Source organism: Ceraceosorus guamensis (assembly GCF_003144195.1).
Source record: "Ceraceosorus guamensis strain MCA 4658 unplaced genomic scaffold IE81scaffold_17, whole genome shotgun sequence".
NCBI lineage: Eukaryota > Fungi > Basidiomycota > Exobasidiomycetes > Ceraceosorales > Ceraceosoraceae > Ceraceosorus > Ceraceosorus guamensis.
The window spans coordinates 227,611-246,916 of NW_020290012.1; the positions used below are offsets into that span (position 1 = coordinate 227,611).

Here is a 19,306-nt window from a genome sequence, read left to right on the forward strand (position 1 = left end):
ACACGGAACTCACCTTCTCAAAACTTGAGATTCCGAATCTTGAATTAATCCTTGATTGCATGCAAGATCAGGATATGGAGCGGGCGTACAAATTACAATCTTGAAAGGTGAACAATCACAATCTTGCCTGTTGTTGTGATTTGAGATGACCCTTTCACGCACGACGAATTTCAAGATTTTCAAAGCAATTAACAACCAGAATCTTGAATCAGAATCAAAGTCAAAAAGTCAAGAGTCCAAGAACTCGAGCCGGCTATCACGTGGATGTCAGTCACGTGAGCAGACACACGTGATCTGACTTTGACTGAAGACTTGCCCACGCAACACTCTTGACTCTTGACTTAAGCTCACCAACACCCACCACTCAAAGACTCTTGACTCTTGACTCACACGCAACAGCGCGAGGTGAGACTAGCAAGCTGTGCAGAGATGAATTGTGGGCTACAAAATGAAGACGTGAAGCGCAGTAGTAAAAATGTTGCGGATGGCATGGGAGGCTGCGTGTCGGCCCTGGTGACGTGACTTTGAACAGGTTGCGGATCAAGAATAGGTAACTTGAGAGGGAGACGTCTTCTAGCCATCATTCTGTGTGCTCCTCCGTTGGCTCAGAGGCGGAAGTGTGCGCGAAAAAGGTTGCTCTTGCTCATAGTGCGCTGGTATACTCGGCAAGTGCGGGGGCGGAGTGACTGGCAGGTGTGACGCTATGGGAGTCGTAGCTGCACGAGGCCCAGACTGACTCGGAATAGGCAACTCGAAGCCTTCCATCATGACGCTGCTCGGTGCCACAGGTACCTGGGGCATCTCGGGGCAGGCGACGCCCTTGCGAGCTAAATCACGCCTCAAGTCCTCGGCATACTCCTGCAGCCGACCCACGTAATGACACAATTCGTTGAGGTAATCGCTGCGATGCTCGAGCGTTCGCATGCGCGCATCCCTTCTCTCTCTGAAAGCTCTCTGCGCTTTTCGATTTTGCGCAGCTCGTCGGGAGGACAAGAGCTCCCTTTGGACGGCTGTGCTGTTTGCCGACGAAGGCTCGCCCACATCGCCATACTCGTCGTAGCTAGGATCTTCGACAGCGCTTGAGAGAGTCATCGCGGCGTCTCGAGGCAGGCCAGAGACGCTGCGCTCGCCGTCTGAGGCAGTGATCGGGATGGGCAAGAGTCAGCCTCGCTGTTGGTCTGGAACGCTCGGAGAAGCGCTCCGCCTTTGCGTGTGCAAGCAGATGTGTCCGCTTCTGAATCGGGGGGCATCACCAGTCCCGGCTCACCAACACTCCGACACTCACCGTGCCTCGATGCCCCGGCTTCATCGAAGGGAGCGCTGAGCGAATAAGGTACTCGAAGGCCCGTTCCGTCAGATGAGCGATGGAATTGCGATTGGTGGCTATCTCTAGACCCATCAATGGTCACTCTCCTTTGCTTTGCCGGTAGGAGAGATGTGGACTCAGCCAGCATGTCTCTGCTAGAGCTGCCCGAAATGTCGCTTCGCCTCCGGTTGTTGCCGCTGTCTGTGCTATTTGGGTCTGGTGCTGGATACGCGACTCCTGATGGGCCGCTGCGCTCGCTCGGTGAGTATGGCGGGCGGTGGATGAAGCTCGGCAGCTGGTGCGGATAGGGCTGCAGTCTCGCGAAGCCTGGCTGAGCAAAGGATGTGGAAGAGGTCCAAATCGGTCGATCTGGCGAGCCAAAGCCGCTAGACCTTCCTGGCGGCCCCGGCCCTTGGCTTTGGAAGTGCTCGAAGCGCGAATAAGGACCAGGTATCGGCGGATTGATGGTGGCATAAGCAACATTCTCGACCTTGGCACTAGCACTACTACCAACTCCGCTTCCATCCGCACCACCCTCGGGGCCGCTGGCACCTCGTGAAAGTACTGGGACATTCTTTTTGCGTCTGGATGGTGAAGCTTCGCGTGCACTAGACTCTCGTTGCATGCTTTCTCTCGGCGCGAGAGCGGGCTGAAAGTAGGGGTTGGAAGTCTTTCTTTCCAAAGTGTGCACTCGTTGATTTCGTTCCTCTTTCAGCGATCTTGGCGGGAAGAGAATGGGTGGTAATGACGGTCTACGACTGCTACGACCTCCTTCCTCTGGCCGCTCGCTCATAATTTGCACGTTGATGAGTAAGAATAGCAGAGAGGCGAAGCCGGTTTTCGTGAAGGTCTCGAGCCAAGGCGTGAGCTGCGAAGTCAAGGTGAAGCGTATGGCCCTTGACTACGGCAGCAAGGCTTGCTCTCGGAGATACGCAATGATGTCTCGAGAGACGTGCGGGGTGATGGTAGATAGAGCAGTTTGTACACAGGAAAGTGATTGACAAGACGCGTCTAGACGTGTGAGCGCTCTGCCTCTGCTGTTGTTCTATTGTGCGTTCCCAGCCTACCGCTCTCCTCTCGCAATCGGCATGCGGGAGTCCCAAAGTATCTTCGCTGCATGCGATTGTGCTGGGGCACAATTTGTCCGACTCAATGAGCTCTAAGGCACAAGGGAGCGTTGTATTGAGAAAGCCTTAGCGTGCTTACATACGGCGGGAGCCGCGTTGCGTGAACTGGAGATGTGCTGTAAGCTGTACTGTACACTGTATGTAGTAGCAGCACGGACGGGACCTACGGTGATTTGTCCGCTTGTGCTGGTGTGGTACACGATCGCTTGGCGCATCGAAAGTCTGCGAGCCTCCCAAGGCTTCCACGGTTGCAGCAGGGCAAGAGACCTGGGAAGCGAGCCTCGGATCTTGGGCAGAAGAGGTGCGGATCAGAAGGTTCCGAATGCCCGGCAATCCTGCTGCTGCAATGGTAAGCGAAGTGTGAAGAGCTAATCGCAGCAAAGCCTTGAAAGAAGTACGGACGTGGGCACCTGCACAAATGCCGAAGACTGACGACCATGCAGATCGAGCTTTTATTGGCGTGCAGCACGTCGACGAGATGCGGATGCGTTCCAACGTCTTGAGGACGAGCATCAAACGCGAACCGCGCCGAAGCGCACCGATTGACAAGGGTTCACCTGCAGTCGTGAGTCAAGTAATGAGTCGGGCGACTTCTCCGATCCCACGGATAAGCGAACACGTTGTCGGAGAGGAAATACAGGGAGATGTACGTACACCAGCTACCCCACTACTGCTGCTAGTGTTTTATCAGAAGTGGCGGAGCACGGCCGATCATCGGCTCCGGTAAGGTATATTGCCACTCTGCGCCAGAATCGACGATGTCCCGCAAATGTTAAGGACTGGCTGCGCTAGAGCGCTACGCCAGCATCTGTGCGTTTGCTATACCGCGGATGCGGTAGGGGGTAGGCAGGCCAGGCAGAAGGCAGGGCAAAGGTTCGCTGCGGTGCACACTAGAGTCCCATATGTGATGCGCACGCAGCAGTGGTGAAGCCGCAAAGTTGGGGCTTTAGCAAGAGCAAAGGATGGGGCGCCTAGCTGAGACTATCTGCTTTCTGTGTGTCGACGCGCAGTGATCCGATTGTTGCTGCTGCAAAGCCTTGGGAGCCCCCGAATCCGCCCAAAGCGCTAACAAAAGGTTCTACAGCAGTCAAAAGTCACAAGTCTGCTGATGTGTGCGCGATACCGGAACAAGACTCACAGACTGCAAGCGATGCAGTCAGTCCATATCTAGCCAAGCCTCGCTTGCCGGCAAGCAGCAAGGATCGCGACCAGTCGCAGAGGCGAGAGACAGAAGAGAATGCAACAAATTTTGCTGCGATCCACAAGCTAGGCGAGATGCACGTCGCAGCTTGACACAACAGTCTTGATTAGCGTCGCGCGCGCGACGCACCTTAGCCTGGAGAGAGAGTCGGCGAATGCCGCGTCAAGGGGGAGGGAGACATTCACGCCACGCTCATCACCAGCGAGGTTCTGTTCGACGCTGTCGAGACTGCAGTACGACAAATCTCAACAGAACTACGGGAGCTTCGAAAGCTGCGTACGGCGCGCTGCACATAGCTGCTGCTGCCCGTAGTGAGACACTGAATGATATTTAAAGCTCGCCTCGGAGGCTTCATCGCTGGGAGGCATGTCTCGCGTCTCCGCCGCGCGATGATGATGCCTCGACAATCGAGTAGGACTGACTCATGATTGACTCTTTACTGGCGGGAGCTCTTTCTCGAGGATCGACAAAAGAGCAGACAGAAGCAGTCGAGAAGCGCTGCCGCATGCTCGACGTGGAAGATCCCGATTCACCGCAAGTGCCCACACGGCCCAGACAAGCTCGTCTCAGATCCTATCTGAATCCAGAAGGGTCAATGACGAATCAGGGCTGGATGCCATTCGTGATTCACGATCATATATGTCTCTTGGCGCACATTCGTTTCATCACGAAGACATAGCAGCCTGCTACTCTTCTACTGCCGTCTCCGCAAACCCGCTGCATTCCTTCATTTTCCCGCAATCAAAATCAGGCCGCAGACGAGCGCCTGCAGCGAGCAACGCATTGCAGTCACAGTCTTGATCGAGGATGGTGGTCAAGTCATGCAGGATCCGGTGCAGCGCGCATGCAGGTTGGATCCTGAGTACGTGTTCGTGCATATTACCGGTATAGGGTAAACAGGGTAAACATGTATCCTCACGCCCATCAGACTCACGAGTCACGACTGTAGCGCCTCTCGTGTCGGAGCGGGAAGGTGTGCTGCATGACTCACGACAGCTGTGGCTGAACCGAGCCGATCTCCGCGACAGCTGCGCAGGAGTGCGCCTCGCGCGACATCGCGCATGAAGTGCACCCCATTCAATTGCTTTCGGGGGTCCCTTGATCGCCCGCAGAAGACTTGCGGGATTGATGCGGCTGGCGGGAAGCGATAATCAAGCCTCGATGAGGCCTTGCCTCGCCTGCCTCCGTGCAGTCGCGAGCAGACAGTGAATCCTTTTCCTGGCGCAGGTCTTCGGAAGTTCTGGACGAGCGAGAAGGAGCTGCGTGCGCGCTGCGAGCGTCTCTGCATCTCCGTACCACTGCGCTCAAGTCGTGCGCATCTTCTTCCAGCGTATGGTCACAATCACGAATTCGATCTAAGCAGACTAGTCCTAGCGGGGTGGAAACTTCCTTCTACAGCTTTTGACTGCTGCTGCAGGAGGTGCAGTATGCAGCAGCGTGGTCCGAGCGGTGAAGCATCAAGGGTGCCGCGGATACGCGTAAGCCGAACTCCCTTGCGCACTAACGCGCGGTGGCCTCTCCACTCTTGACACTCTCTCACACATCATTGGGCCTAGACCCAAACTCCGCACTTAGCGCATTCTTGCAAATGGGAACGCCGTCCCCGCGAGCGGACTTGACTGGTATACAGTATGTACAGAGAGCTTTGCCTGGCGGCACTGATTCCAACGCTCGCAGCTGATCGGATTCGACTACGGCTCGACACAGAACTGGCAGAGAAGAGCGAGCTTACGGCACCGGCATGCATGGGTGGAAATCACTCACATACGGAGCGGGAAAGGCCGTGCACGGAAGGAGTCACCAGCAGCAGGTGCCCTACATAATCGGTACGGTATTTTCTTGCCAGCCTCGCAGAGAGTCAAGTGGAGAGCTTTTGTCGTGCAAGCACACGCTCTTTGAAGAAGGCAAAAACGGGAAGTTGTTGTACGCTCAAGCGGAACAAGACAGCTTCGTCGCGTGAGGAGACGCAACACCCTCTACCCACGTACAGTCAGTCACTCATACCCCATCATGCAATGACACCCTGTGGGCGTGAACGCTAAAGAGCACAAATTTGAGAGCATGTTCCGAATGAGACGCCTTGAGCGCTAATGACTCAGCACAGAGGTGTCTCGGCACCAACGCCGGAACCAAATGATAGGGCATTGTGTGCCATACGATCAAGCATCAACACTGATAACAAGCAGTAGCAGTGTGAGTAGTTCGCATAGTACAACAGCAGTAGTCACAGTCGTGAGTGTGAGTGACAGGTGTCGCACTGACCCAATTTTGCCACACCCACAAGCGTTGATATAGACCGCAGCTGCTCCGCGGAAGGTCTCTACTCGGATAGGCCTCCACACGATCAATTTCACACCCATGCAGTCACCAATAAGTGCTCCACAATTGCGGAGTCGCTCACCCCTGGGCTGCTCGTCTCAGCTACAGTGTATTTATAAGAGCGCAATGATACACACTGAGCGGCGTCTCGCGAGTAGGACGCGATACGACGATGCGCAATGGCTTTGCGGAGCCGCGAACGATAAGTACGTAACTCCGCGCGACATTTTAATTTTTAGCATATGCACGTCGGTGTTAGGTCCCCACGCACGTCCTGCATGGCGCTGTCGAAGCATTCTCAACGATTCGCCGCTTCAAGGCAGCGCGCGCTATATCTCATCATTACGAATCAGGGCCCGGGCAAATGGGCCGCACAGGGCTCATCTGGTACGCGCGAGGCCGTACTCCTCAGCAGCGTGGCTGGATCGCCTGCTGTCATGTTGCAATCGATCATCAGTCGAGGAGGCTAGCACGGCTATGCCTTTCATATCATTCCTCGAGCTGTTCTATCCTCAGTGACTGTCGTGCCAAGCCAATCTATGCCGGTCGAAGGCGCCGACGCATATACGTTCGCGAGCGCACTGTCAGCAGTTCATGCTAAGTGCCCATCCGCCCCGCCTCCGATCGCCATTCACACGTACGCGCCGTCGTCGCACAGGTCACTGGCAAATTTCTCACGTCCAAGCGACCACTCTCAGGGCCAGCTGCCTAGACATTCGTGATTGAGACTCGTGGCCTGTGTCGTCACTCAACCGCCACGACGCGACCTCGCGCATCCGACAGGTACAGCGTCACAGGAGATTGAGTCCCGACTCACGGCTGTTTGCTCGCTCTGGTCCTGTCACTCGCGACTTTTGCCTGTCTCAGCCGCGTCGCCCCAGTGAAACCGGCAAAATGGGCTTGATCGGTAGCTGACCCACTGCGCTCTCACGCATCAGCAGTGCTCGCGGAAGAGGTGGTCATGCAGGAAGTCTGTGGGTGTCAGGTTTCAAATTTTGAAGGTCGACGAAGGACCTCTGCGACTCGCCAGAGTCAATTGCGGAGAAGCTCTCGCGCACTCTCTGCGGACCCGCTATCCGCACTTCGGGAAGCAATGGCGCCTTCAAGCCGCCATGCAGAGCAATCGGGAGACTTCGAACGAGTGGATGGCCGCACGCTTCCCAAAGCGCATCAGTGGCCTCCACGAAGACCGGCACCCATATTCGTGAGGGCCACGGCGCTGACTCGCCGGGTGGATGAGCAAGAGGAGGCAAAGAGGCGAGAGTTGGAGAGAGAATTGCTGGTGCAGGAGGATGCTCGCACCTTGGACAGCCTTCTCGGACCTCCACCTGACTTTGAAGCCAGTCAGACAGTGGAGACCTCTGTCGTTGGCCAGGAGTCCACCACAGCAGGGTCGAGTCAATCCATGGCCAGCTTGTATGCGCAAATCGCTGCTGATGCAGCGGCTACTACAACGCAAACGGAGACCAGCGGCTCAAAGCTCGGGCCGTCGGCCTCGAGCGTCTGGGGTCATCATGCTCGTAAGGGCACAGACTTCCCTTCAACTTCGCGCCGCGCCACTGATGCTCGGCGGCAGCGTAAAAGAGCACAGCCAGAAGCAAAGTCACCGAGAAGCGATTGGTTCATTTCCCGCTTCACCAACGCCTCACAACCCACGAAGGCTCAGCAGATCGGTGCTGACGCAGAGGTGGTAGCCAGCTGGCATTGCGCTTCGTGCGGCGTGACGCTACCCAACACGTCTCCGAGCGGAATTCACGCCCATCTAGGAAGCATTGCACACCAGCTCTCGTTGTCGGCCGAGCCTGCTGCTCCGTCAATACGAGGCAGTGCAGCCGCCCTCGCGTCGTGGGAGAAAGTTTCGAGAGAGCCATGGATACAGCAGAACTTGAATGACGAACTCGAACTGCAGAGGCAAAACAGGGGCTGGTCTGCTCTAGAAAGAATGGGATGGAGGCCAGGCATGGGCTTGGGAAGGAAGGAGTGGGAATTGGTGGGCGCTCAACAGGATCAGTCCGACGATGCGGAGGCTTCGGCGCCACCGGGATCGCCATCACTGGCACAGCCGCCAGTGACCGCAGAGCCGCCTACGGGCGCAGGAAATGCGGTATGGAGAGACTGGCAGGATCCGCCTTCTCCCTCGCGACGCGGTCCGACCTCGCTCGCAGCAGCGCAGCAAGGACGATCAGCACACTTGGCGCATTCGACGCCTGCGGGTCCTTCCACTCAGTCCGATCCCGCCATCCAAGATCGCGCAAGACGAGTGCCAGTCATTCCGATTCAGAGACCAGACCGACGCGGCATTGGCAAGCCTCTGCCGCTGATGAAAGCAGCACACCGCAAGTCATCAAATCTGACGCCTTTACGCCACGCAGAGCTGGTTCGCCAAGGTAGAAGGTACGACCCGCGTACGCGCAGCGACCATGGCTCGGCTCCGCAGTCACAGCCGTCAACATCGTTGACAAAGAAGGAGCGAGTGAAACGTCAGCAGCGCGACTCTGACAGATTGGCCGCGTTTCGCGACGCTTTGCGTTGAGCTCGCATCTGACTCGATGATCTCGCAGAAGTCACCTATACCCTGTCTCGAGCCGGCGCTGTCAGGCTGCTCCACCAGCTACAATGTTTTCGCGACTACGTGGCAGCACAATTCTCGAGATCACCTGCCATCTCAAAAGCGATAAATATGAGCATTACTTGGCGCACGGTTCAAGCTGGGTTCTGGGCAAGATGGGCCTCGACTCCGCGATACGACATTACGCGCACGTTGTACTCTTCAAAGTCGAAGCAGTCCATCTGCTGCAGCTCAGCAGGATCGATGCAACCATTGAACAACCTAGCTATCCGCTGCGTCAAGTGAGCCCGAGGTAATCTTACCGAATCAAAAGTCTTCAATGCGGCAGCGAGTTGCGGGACGAGAATCTCTGACTCCTCGGGACAGGTGCTCGTGGCTGCTCGAAGCGGGCGGAGAAGATGAGACAAGGCATCCGCGTCCTCTAGGGCTTGCGAGCTTCCTTGTCCAGTATGCGGGAGAGCAGCGTGGGCCGCGTCTCCGATGATGACCGCTCTCGCATCATTGGAATGCCATGAGGCTAGTGTGGGGGCATCCCTGATCTGCGCCAAGTCAAGCTTGGGGCATGCAGTCAAAAGCTCCCTTACATTTGGCGCAAATGCGGCAAAATGGTGCGCCGCCTCTTCAGAGGAGACATTACGGATGAACGCAGCGCGGCCTCCGCGTGCGCCACGCTGGAATCTGGCCAGTAACTCTGGCGTGCTCGGAAGGTAGGCAAACAGCTGGACATGCTCCTTCGAGATCGGATAGAGGATTAAGCGCTGCTGCTTGGCTGCCCTCCGCATCGGATCTTCCTCGACGTTGCCTTCCTCGTCTGCGGGATCCCAAGTCCAATTCATCAAGGTTCCGTTGGGTTGTAGCTGGAGTTTGCCATCCATCAGCAGATGAGAGTGCTTGCTTAGGGCAGAGACTGGAAGCAGGCCCATGTAAGCCACTTGAGGCGCTGTGATGTAAGCGTCTTCCCAGTGTTCAGGCGGCAGCCCTTGATTTGCCAGCACTGCGGCTCGGCCGGTCTTGGTGAGACCATCCGCCAGTATAAGAAGGTCGCCCGACTTTGAGCCAGCTTTGGCTGACCGAATATCAATTTTGAGGCTTCCGAGACCACTTTCTATCGTGACTGGCGTGCCAGGCAAGGACTTGCAAGTTGTAGAAAGAGCGCGGAGATCCCACCCGTCAATGAATTCTCCCGTCTCGCAGCATTATCGAAGATTCGCGGCGCAGCTCACCTCATCCGTTGCTGCTTTGATTAGCCATCGTATCAGGGCGCCTCTGCTACAGAAGATGGCAGGCGCGAGAGGGTCTGTCGGAAATTGTGAGGCAGGAACTTCCTCGTCGCTGGCGGGCCGCAGAGCCCACTGCGGCGGAGTTGTAAGACACGAATAAGTGACCTTCACAAAGCTCTCCATATGTGCGTGGCATCGCCGCTGCCACGAGGCGTGACGCCTATCACAAGTTGCCGTACTTGCGACGACTTGAAACTCACGTAATTGAGCTGGATTCCTCGAAGCTCTCGCGCGTGGTCCTTCATTCCCAACAATCCAAGTATGTATGATCCGTTGGGCGCCAATGCAATACCATAATCTGTGTCTAGATGCTGTGTCTCGCTCGGAGGAGCGCCGTCGTCTTCCACTGTCCTTCTTGAATGGTTCGAGCAACCTTGCAGCGCAGCTCGTTCTAACACAGTGACGTGGTGAGGAGTCCTTTGCCTCAGTGCCACAGCCGTTGCTAGACCCGCTATGCCTCCTCCCAGTATGACAATATCCAGGGGACGCTCGTGCCCCGTGCCTTTAGTCATCATTTGCTCCGCCCAGAGGAAATGGCAGGAAGCGAGCAACGTCTCGTAAGCGTGTAGGATCGGCGCTCTTCAAGCTTTCAACGACGGTAGTAGCGCAAGTGCAGGAGGCTCAATTTGCTGCTCTACGTAAAACTGCTTGGATTCGCACGCAAGGCGATCATGAAGCTTTGGGTCGCGCATGTGCTCGAGGTATCCCTTTGTCCGTGGACTTCGCGCTGCTCCCTTTGTCCTTTGCATCCGAGACGCGTCGCGCGTGGAGCAGGACCCTGAAACCACTCCGCTTGGAGGTGTTGCACGGCTCAACAACGCTTTGCAGACAATCGACCGCTCGGCAATTCCGAGTAGCTCGCACTCAAACAGCATTACCTATTTCGAGCGCTCCCGTCAGCCATCACGTCAAATTTGGGCTAGCTGCCACCTTCAAATCACGACGAATAATTGGCGCTCTCACTCGAACAAGCAATTGGATTGCACTGAGTGGAGCTAGGAGCAATGAAAGCGTAAGTCGAAGGCGTACAGACGAGCAGCTGAGCTGACATCATTCGTGGTGTCAAGGGGATCCTGAAGTGGGCCGCGAGCAAGCGTCATCGCGTATGTGCTCCATGTATTCCATTACTATCGGCCACTCGCAGCTCTACCGACACCGCCAAGGGATTGGCCGAGTTCATGCCTCACTGACCGTCAGACGACTCTTCGACGGATCGCTTCGCCGAGGTGCTCCAGCGGAACGCCTGGCGCTTTTTTGATGGTGAAGAGAAGCTGGCTGATGGATTTGCATGGTCAATGTCCGAGTTCAAGATCACCGCGTCGCTATGTGAAGCGCCAGGCGGAGGCGTTGAGCTCGAGTGCGTTGCGCTGCCGTTGCCAAAAGCTGCCGAGGTCGCTTCCTCGGGTAGACCAGCTTCGCTCGCACTGTCCCTCGCGGTCTTGGGCAACGTGGAGCTTTGCTCGACTGTCGAATCGACATTTGCGGCGCTGGGTGTCCCTCGAAAGAATGATCGCAGCCTACTTGTGCGGACATCTGGTGAGCTAGAAGCGACGCTGGACTCCGGGTGCGAAATGGTGCGTGACAAGGGGCTGAACACGTCATCTGTGCTTCGGTTGGCCCAGTCACCGCTTGGGCGTACCGGCGTACCTCCTCGCGGCAAGGAGTCTGAGCTGGAACGAAACCCTGAGAGCGCGCCCGACGAGTGCAAGTAGGGGTGGCGACCACCAAGACCATGATCGTGCTTATCTGTCGCAGCGCCATCACGTCTGGAGTTCAGCAGAGCAGCAATGCGCGGATCGGACTCCTGAGATGGCCCTTGCGTTGGCGAGTGCGCTGCATGTACCCAAGTGTCGAAAGCGCTCCACGACCGTCGGCCCTGTTCCTCGTCGGCCGCAGCGCTCGTATCGAAGGCACGTCGAACAGCGTCGTAGTCTGAAGGAATGACCGGTTGATTGGCAATTGGCCAGGCATCAAGCGGGCCTCGTATGACAGGCCTATTGATGCTCAATGCACTGTCAGGCCCATCACTCGAATGCTTGTTGCGAGAGCCGCTTCGAAACGCTTTAGCGCCGGGATTGAGCGACAATCTCGGGAAGATTGAGCTAGAACGCCGCTTCACGTTCTCTCCACTTGTGCCCGGTGGCACTTCCACCATGGGGGTTGGAGGCGATACCGACCCCTCTAGTTCCGGCTTTTCTGCTTGAGGCTCACCCTTACTCGATGGCCGGCCCTTGCCGCCCCACCACGAGCGCCTGGACACTTTAGTCGCAGTGTCCCCAGCGCCTGTACTCTCCGTCTGCGTAGGCTCGACTGTCTCAGCCAAGTCAGCGGGACCAGTGACCACCGAATGCTCCAAGGCCTCCTCCTTAGCGTCCTTGTCTGATGCCAGACTGCCCTCCACGTCAGATGTGTCTGACTCGAGACCCAACCGCCCCAAAGCTGCTTCGACCTGCTCTGAGCGCGAGCCGGGCAGAATGCCGGCATGCGTCTCATCGTCGTCTGCATTGAGGAAGAGATTTCGCGGAAGCAGATCCGTCGAGAAAGGGGACAATGGTGTGAAAGGGGTTGCTGGCACTGCCGCATCCACTCCGACATATTGGCGAGGCGGCGTGATCGGGTTGCCATTCATCGCTCCCGAAAGCGACATGTAGCCTTCGGCGCCTCTTCGCGCGTGAAGCAGGTTCGAGTCCACAACACCGGGCGTGAGGTCGGACCGATGGCCAGTGTGCGCATTTTCAAAGCCAGATATGAAGTCGCTCGTGCGTCTTGAACCACGATGTGACACATCGGCATCCCGGTGGTGTTCTTGATCGACCGGGACGATCAATTGCGGCGAGAAGGTGCTTGCTGCTGCTGCTGCCTCTGCTCGCGCTCGTTCTGTCCTTCCACTGCTCCAACCGAAGTCAAAAGGCGCAGGGCCAAACTCGTCCTCCGAGTCTCGGCGATCAGTGGCCGCATTGTCGCTAGGGGCAGATAGTAGCGGATAGATATTGGACTGGGCGTCTTGAGGTGGGAGAGGGCCGTGAATAGACGGATCGTAAAAGGGATAAGCATAGTGGTGAGGGACGACGTGCTGCGGAGGGTGGTGAGGATGATGTTGCAAATGCGGTGGCACAGGAGGATGATGCGCAGCAGTAGCATTGGAGGCAGATTGAGTCTCATGAGCCAGCTGATGGGCTCTATGTTGCGCAATTGCCTGCTCCTTGCACGCCTGGAGATTTGCTTCTTCCTCCGAAAGCCGCTTCTCGAGGTGGCACAGTCTCTCACGAAGCTCCTCGATGTCTCTCACTGCCTCTTCCTCTGCTTTGGCTTTTTCGCTAGATTCTTGCTCCACCTCGAGTGCCTTCTCCGCTAGATGCCTTTGATTTTCAGAGACTCGCCTTGCACTTGCAGTCTCTCGCTTGTGTAAAGCGGCTACATCCTTCCGCCTTGCTTCTATTCGACTTTCAATGGCTTCGCGCAGTCCTACAGCTGCTTTGAGCCGCCTCTCTGCATCTCTCTTGCTGTTGTCAGCTTGTCTCCTACTGTCGTCCAGGCCCCGCATCCTCCCTCTCAGGTCCAATCTCGTGCCATCCTCTTCACGCTTCCGCTCTCTCAACTCGTCTAATTGTGCTTGCAGCTGCTCTCTAGTAGTTCCAGAGTTGGCGTGTATCTGGTCAAGGGCTGCCTGAAGCTCTGCCGCTGCACTATTCGAGGTTGCCAGCTGTTGAGCCAGAGCAAGCAAAGCGGGTGAAGTTGCGCCCACCTTGTTCATGATTGCAGAGGTCTCGGAGCATTTGATCGCGGGGCTGCTAGCCTGCGCATCTGTAGGTGTGTTGGCAGTCGGCGTTACTCGAGAGGCTCTTGTGTCATGATCTGATCGTTTGTCCGGCTCCACTGATGCTTTCAGATCACTGACCACCGCCTCTTTAGTGGGCAGCGGCTGACTTGGCCGGGGTCGCTGAAGGTGCTTCTTTCGCCGAGACTTGGATGGACGCGTCGATACTCCAGGCTTCTCAGAATGCTCATCCTCCAGCGTGGTTGTCTGCTTCTCTGCTGCGCTTTCGATCAACGGCGAGGTGGACTCGCCAACCTCATACTCGTCTCGCATTGGCGAATCGTCAGCTGCTCGCATTAGTGGATACCGTTCAAGTGAGAGGTCAGTGGGGCAAGGTGTTGCGCGGCAAGCGCTGCTGGACTTACGCGTCGCTCTGGCCTCGTCCCGAGCGAGCATTCCTAGGACCCCGTAGTCGTCACCGGCGTGCCCGCTGGAGGCTGTTGATGCACTACCGCCATCTGCCCTTTCGGCCCGGTCGGCCTGGTCCAATCGAGACTCCAGAGCGCAGCTCAACGTGCCACCGAACCATCGACCAAATGCGCCAACGAACCATGACTTTTGCTGCAAGGGTCCAGCTACATGACGCGTTCCGCAGTGCGCGCAATCCACCTTGCCATCCGCGCCTGGTCTACGCGCAGAGAAATTGCTGCTGCCTCGGTGACCATCTGTCGGAACGTGAGTGACGGAGACAACAGCGAAGAGACCTAGGTCCCTCCTCCTATAGGGCGGCGTGCGAAGTGAGATGGAGATTCGGTTGGCAAAGGTGATGACGTGAGGCGAGGTCTGTTGCTCCGCTGCTCGAATGCTCAGCTCGTTCACAGAGTCTGACTCTATATCATCCTGCTTCTCTGACGAGAGTGCGAGCACTGGTGCAACAGGCGGAGCATCCTCGTGAAGCTGACGAAGGTGCTGATGCAGCGAGAGGTCTGCCAGGAAAGTGCGAAATGAGGCATCGCTAGGATTTGTCCAGTACGCTGGGTGCGCGTATGTGCATCTCGGGTCAGGAAAAGTCGACGAGAAGAGGGAGCGGGCAACAAGGTGACTCACCAATTGTCAAGATCGAAAGCAGTCCAGCAGCAGTCCACAATAGCGTGCGAATGTCTACAGCCAACAGCAGATCCGATGCGGTGGAGAGAGCGTGCAAAAGTGAGTCCAAAGCAAGTGCTATCCGACGCATGAGCTCGCTAGCTGTAGGGATGCTGAAGAGTGAGGTGGAAGCGAGGGTGCCCTGCGCTGTCGCACCCTGATGAGCGTGCATCAAGCTCAGACCACCAAAGAAGAGGGAGGTGGCAGCCATGAAGACCGAGTAGAAGATGAGCGTCATTTCCGTTGGGCCTTCCTCAGCTGCAGACATCGTATGCCCGCTGCCAACACCACCAGGGGGACCAGCGTTGGCAGCCTGCGACGAAGCGACTGCCATGCTGCGTGTTGTTACGATCTGTCTCTTGACCTGCTCGAAGAACGGTCGCAGCTCGGGAGGGCGCGATTTGGACGTGTCGCGCCAGCGATTGTGGAACTCGTTCGCGAAGTTTTAATGACGTCCAGACGTTGGCCAAGGTAGTGAGCGGTCAATCCGATGCCCCTCAAGATCCTATCCACTCCGTTCTCGCTCTTGGCAGCGCCGATCTTGCACTAGAGCCGCTTTGCCCCTGATTTGGGCGTCTGCGCAAAAAGCAGCAAAGCGTGGTCGAAGCAGTATACGAGGAAGCCTCGAAGGCAGTAGCGTCGCAATTTGCGCAACAGCGCTGTGTTGGAAATCACTGCGAGTGGCTGGGCGGAGCGGTCTTGCAAAGGACAAGAGTAGCCGGTCCAGCCAGCTGCAACGAGACGATGGGATGCTTCGCAGCACGCGCGCAATTGAGCTGACAAGATGACGCTACCTGCGCTGGTCGATCCGCTGGCCAATACCTGGGACGCAGTGCGAGACCCGAGGAAGTTGAGAAGCGCACCGATACCAGCGGCGCCAAAGACTGTCTACGAGACGAGGCGATCGCCGCTCGTATGAAGGAAGAAATCTGCAGTGGTGCTGTGAGTAGGGATGAGTTCCGAAGGGTGCTGCTGCGGGAAGAAATGTTGACGGCGGCGTGCGCGCGGTCGATGAATGATCCGGGCAGGCTGAGCAAGGCGTGAAAATCCAAAAGCAGCCAGCCCGGAAGAGGTAGATGGAATGCGGTGTGAGAAGGAGGAACTGAAGGTCAGGAAGGCAAGCAAAAGGCTGCGCGGAAGATCTTGCTTGACCCCGTACGCGCCTTTGCACCTCGACGTATAGCTGCAAGGTGAATACCAATCACAATCTTAATTCACATTCACATCCAGATAGAATTCACAGTGGGTTAATGGTTTATCGATGTATACAAGATCCCACATGAAGCACAAAAGCGCAGCTTTGCGCGTGTCCTTCCCGCGCCCGGCGAGCAAAAGCTCGTATAGCAGCTGCGCATGCATGGGCGGGCAGGACGAGTCATCAGCACGGCTGATGCATGATGCAGCATCAGCAAGCAGCGCGTGCAGAGAGCTCACATGCACACGCGCAAACGTGCTTCGAGCGTCTGTCTACCTGCTGTTGAGTTTATAGGTACAAGCAGATCTGGGCACAAGCAGCCATGCATATATGGCCTCTACTACTGGCCACCTGGCTTGCATGCAGCTGACAGGGCGTGCGTGAGGGAAAAAACTTGGTGCAAGTCTGTAAATACTAAAATAATTTGAACAATCCAGTGCCTTGCCGCCGGCTACTTTTTACCGGGACATATGCAGAGCTCCTCTTTGCAACACGTGACTCGCTTGGATCGCCGCCGACCTTAGAGGAAGCACCTTACACCGAGGATGTAGGCTCTGCTATGCCTTCTGACTACCCCCTGGCCACACATCATGGCGTAGTGGTCAAAGATGCTGATTTCATTCGACTACATACTTCGACAAATGTACGACGAGCTGAACGCCCACCCAATGTGAACGAGAGAAAACGAGCAAGTCCGGATGAGTATGTGTAGCAAAGACTGCACTCGCAAAGCTGTTTCCATGGGTAGAATCAGCGAAACATCGCTGCTGGGTGTGGATGCTGCTCTCTCAAGGCGGCTATCTCGTTGGCGTACGCGACATCGAAATGCTGTGGCAGTGAAGCAAAATCGCAACGGTCAAAATCCGAACGAGGCACACTGCATCGCATGCGCTGCTCGCTGCTCCTCACCTCAAAGTATGACCGTCGCTGTTGCACTGGGATGCTACGACATCCGGTCAAGTTGATGGACTGCAACAAGCGTTCATCGCAGCAAAAAGGTGCAGGCGATACGATGAGCCACTGCAATGAACTTAATCGCCAGGAATCACTGACCTCCATGAAAGGACTCCTCAACACGAGATCGGCCACCTCATCTCTGCTCAGGCCGCTATCTGAAAGGTCTACCGAGCGCAGTGGTGCATGTTGCGGCACGAAACAAAATAGCAGAGGTTTGGCGCCGCTGACAAGGCTGTATCGCTTCGAAGCAGCGCTGATTTCCTCGAGTCTCTGCAAAAGTGGATCTTCGCTGCCGAGGTAGTGAACATTGCCCTTGAGAATGAGGGCCTCAAGAATAGGGCGAAAGCGGTTTAGCTTGCGCGTTCCTTGTGTGGAAATTCTGCTCCTGCTCACCTTGAGTGATGGAAATGTGCGACATATCTCCGGGCTATTCATTATTGAGGACATTCGAAAACAAGTATCGCCAATCACCAGCTTCCTCAAGGGGTACGAATCTCTCCCCTCGAGGCGCGTGATCCACCTCCAGCAGTGCTTATCGTCAATATCAGAGCATTGAAGGTTCAAGAGACTAGGTGCTGACCACTCGATGAGCTGGGAGAGGCTTGTGCCCTTTGACAAATTCAACCCATTCAGAACGAGCTTCTGCAGCTTGCTAGGTGACCCGCTGGACACTGGACCTGTCTCCAAAGACATGAGCGTCCGCAGGGCAGTATAGCTGATGTCTAGGCTTTCCAATCTTGCTCCACAGAGTTTGATTAGCGCTCCAAGACCTACCTCGTCGATGATGGTATTCTGGAAGGAAGAGGACCATTGCTGAGAAGACATGAGGGCGCCGTGACCGCGCCGATACAATTCACCTTGACCTTTAGCTTGCGAAGCTCAAGCAGAGGCACGAATGGAGGCTCAACCTCCGCAGCGCGTGCCATTGCGCAATTGACAGCAGCAGTCACTGCTTTTCCCGTCTGAAAGGCAAGTCGAGCATATCGGGAATCAGCCATGCTGAGCCAAACTGGTAAAGTGGTCTCGCGACATCTCACAAGACCAAGGACATCTGCAGCTTTCAGCACACGCAAACGTCTAGCAAGGAGCGCTTCTTCCAATCCTGCCGGACCAGCGTCGGTGTATGAGATGTTGACGGTATGCAACCGGGGATTGTGGCTCACGAGCACCTCCAGGGTCTTCGCGCTGATGCGAGCACACCCTGATAGGTCCACCTTCAGAGAACAACACAGAATCTGTTGAGCAAGAAAGTCCTGACCCACTCGCAGAGCTGCTCGAATTGCTCACCTCTTCAAGACGCGTTGCAAATGTGAATAGCTTCTGCGCAGCCTCATCAGACAAGTTCGTCAGTCCTCTGAGCGAAATGATCCTCAATGCGTCCGCCTTCTCTCCCACGGTGCCGAGGAAGCGAGCTAGTGGTGCTTTGCTAAGCAGTTGAGGTATTGAAGATGAAAGCAGTAATCGATCACACCTCGCAAAATAAGTACAAAGTACGTGGGTCGTCAGAAACTCCGGGCGGTGCTTGGCGACGGCTTTAAGCAGGCTTGACGAGAGCTCTGATGGGATTGTGAGAAGGAGCTCATGATTGGCTCTGTGCACTTCTTGTGCATATGTGCCGCAGGGAGGAGGCGGCTGGTCCGATAGAGCACTGACGGGGATGACGCGGCTACTCGCCAATGTCCCAGGCTCTGCAGCTTGCCGTGATTGTCGCGAAGAGGAAGATGCTGAAGTCGCCGCATGTGTCGCTACCTCCTCCTCCGGCTGGTAGTCTGCATCGTCGTCGTCGACGTCCTTGTTTGGCGGCGCGCCAAATGGTCTCTGGGCGCCACGTCGACGTTTGGAGGAAGGGTGATCGGATCGATTTGAGCGCTTGGCTGTCTGTACTGCGCGCGATCCTCCTGCAGCAATGGGACCTGTGCTATAAGCAGGCAATACGTGCGTGTTGAAGTACCTAGCAGCTCGATCCACGCACATGCTGCTGAGATTTGGGGGTTGCCAAGGGAGGCCAAGCACATGACACCTCGCAGCATCCCGGGTGTAAGAGGCAGGTCGAGTGGACGCTTCCGTCGTACTGCTCTCGGCTCTCGCGTACATGTTCTGGACGCTGCTCTCCAGCTCGCTGTCCGCATTGAGCCTCTGCACCCTTTCCGATGGTCGACCTGCGTGCCCATGCTTGCCACCTCGTCCTTCTGCCGATCTCCGACCACCTTTGTACCGCTCCGACGACATGCACGCAATCGAGAGCGAGAGAAAAAGAGAGGATCACGTTGCCTATTTGCTGGATGGTGGTTGGCCCAAAGGTTGCACGAGAAAGCGATCTTCGCCACTAGCTTTGACTGTTGTGATTGTGCTCCAAGTCACGAGTGTTCGCAGGCTGCTGACCACCGATACTCAATAACTCTTGACTCCCGCCACTCACTGATGAGACTCGTGACTCGTGACTGATGAC

The 19,306-nt window shown here is 56.3% G+C and overlaps 5 protein-coding genes across 5 annotated transcripts; 1 reads left to right on the forward strand and 4 right to left on the reverse strand.

Moving 5' to 3' along the window:
• Positions 1-400: 400 nt before the first annotated feature.
• On the reverse strand, positions 401-1,414 carry IE81DRAFT_322147 (hypothetical protein). Its single transcript, XM_025513546.1, has one exon. It carries the CDS (start codon positions 1,090-1,092, stop codon positions 574-576), a length of 519 nt encoding a protein of 172 aa, XP_025370892.1. The 5' UTR covers positions 1,093-1,414; the 3' UTR covers positions 401-573.
• Positions 1,415-6,693: 5,279 nt separating this feature from the next.
• IE81DRAFT_67288 (hypothetical protein) lies at positions 6,694-8,571 on the forward strand. The gene has a single exon (XM_025517529.1). It carries the CDS (start codon positions 6,915-6,917, stop codon positions 8,484-8,486), a length of 1,572 nt encoding a protein of 523 aa, XP_025370893.1. The 5' UTR covers positions 6,694-6,914; the 3' UTR covers positions 8,487-8,571.
• A 56-nt stretch (positions 8,572-8,627) lies between these two features.
• IE81DRAFT_322151 (FAD/NAD(P)-binding domain-containing protein) lies at positions 8,628-10,474 on the reverse strand. Its single transcript, XM_025513547.1, has 3 exons — positions 10,003-10,474; positions 9,746-9,874; positions 8,628-9,655 (listed from the first exon to the last, which is right to left on the reverse strand). Exons 1-3 carry the CDS (start codon positions 10,315-10,317, stop codon positions 8,657-8,659), a joined length of 1,443 nt encoding a protein of 480 aa, XP_025370894.1. The 5' UTR covers positions 10,318-10,474; the 3' UTR covers positions 8,628-8,656.
• A 511-nt stretch (positions 10,475-10,985) lies between these two features.
• Positions 10,986-15,039, reverse strand: IE81DRAFT_329324 (hypothetical protein; the record flags this gene model as incomplete). Its single annotated transcript, XM_025515144.1, has 3 exons — positions 10,986-13,906; positions 13,985-14,593; positions 14,667-15,039. 3 exons carry the CDS (start codon positions 15,037-15,039, stop codon positions 10,986-10,988), a joined length of 3,903 nt encoding a protein of 1,300 aa, XP_025370895.1.
• Positions 15,040-16,422: 1,383 nt separating this feature from the next.
• IE81DRAFT_67336 (hypothetical protein) lies at positions 16,423-19,205 on the reverse strand. The gene is made up of 8 exons (XM_025517530.1): positions 18,830-19,205; positions 18,145-18,770; positions 17,895-18,071; positions 17,715-17,819; positions 17,251-17,649; positions 16,954-17,169; positions 16,810-16,869; positions 16,423-16,728 (listed from the first exon to the last, which is right to left on the reverse strand). The coding sequence occupies exons 1-8, from the start codon at positions 19,026-19,028 to the stop codon at positions 16,651-16,653; spliced, it is 1,860 nt and encodes a 619-aa protein (XP_025370896.1). The 5' UTR covers positions 19,029-19,205; the 3' UTR covers positions 16,423-16,650.
• Positions 19,206-19,306: the final 101 nt, after the last annotated feature.

Excerpts from the sequence above, each read along its gene's own strand:
- IE81DRAFT_67336 (XM_025517530.1), bottom strand. The coding sequence starts at position 19,028 with ATGGGCACGCAGGTCGACCATCGGAAAGGGTGCAGAGGCTCAATGCGG. Across the intron at positions 18,072-18,144 it reads TTGCAACGCGTCTTGAAGAG|GTGGACCTATCAGGGTGTGC; the intron begins GTGAGCAATTCG and ends TGTTCTCTGAAG. Across the intron at positions 17,650-17,714 it reads TTCGCAAGCTAAAGGTCAAG|AATACCATCATCGACGAGGT; the intron begins GTGAATTGTATC and ends TCTTCCTTCCAG.
- IE81DRAFT_322151 (XM_025513547.1), bottom strand. The coding sequence starts at position 10,317 with ATGATGACTAAAGGCACGGGGCACGAGCGTCCCCTGGATATTGTCATA. Across the intron at positions 9,875-10,002 it reads GAGGAATCCAGCTCAATTAC|TGGGCTCTGCGGCCCGCCAG; the intron begins GTGAGTTTCAAG and ends ACTCCGCCGCAG. Across the intron at positions 9,656-9,745 it reads TCAAAGCAGCAACGGATGAG|TCCTTGCCTGGCACGCCAGT; the intron begins GTGAGCTGCGCC and ends ACAACTTGCAAG.
- IE81DRAFT_67288 (XM_025517529.1), top strand. The coding sequence starts at position 6,915 with ATGCAGGAAGTCTGTGGGTGTCAGGTTTCAAATTTTGAAGGTCGACGA.
- IE81DRAFT_322147 (XM_025513546.1), bottom strand. The coding sequence starts at position 1,092 with ATGACTCTCTCAAGCGCTGTCGAAGATCCTAGCTACGACGAGTATGGC.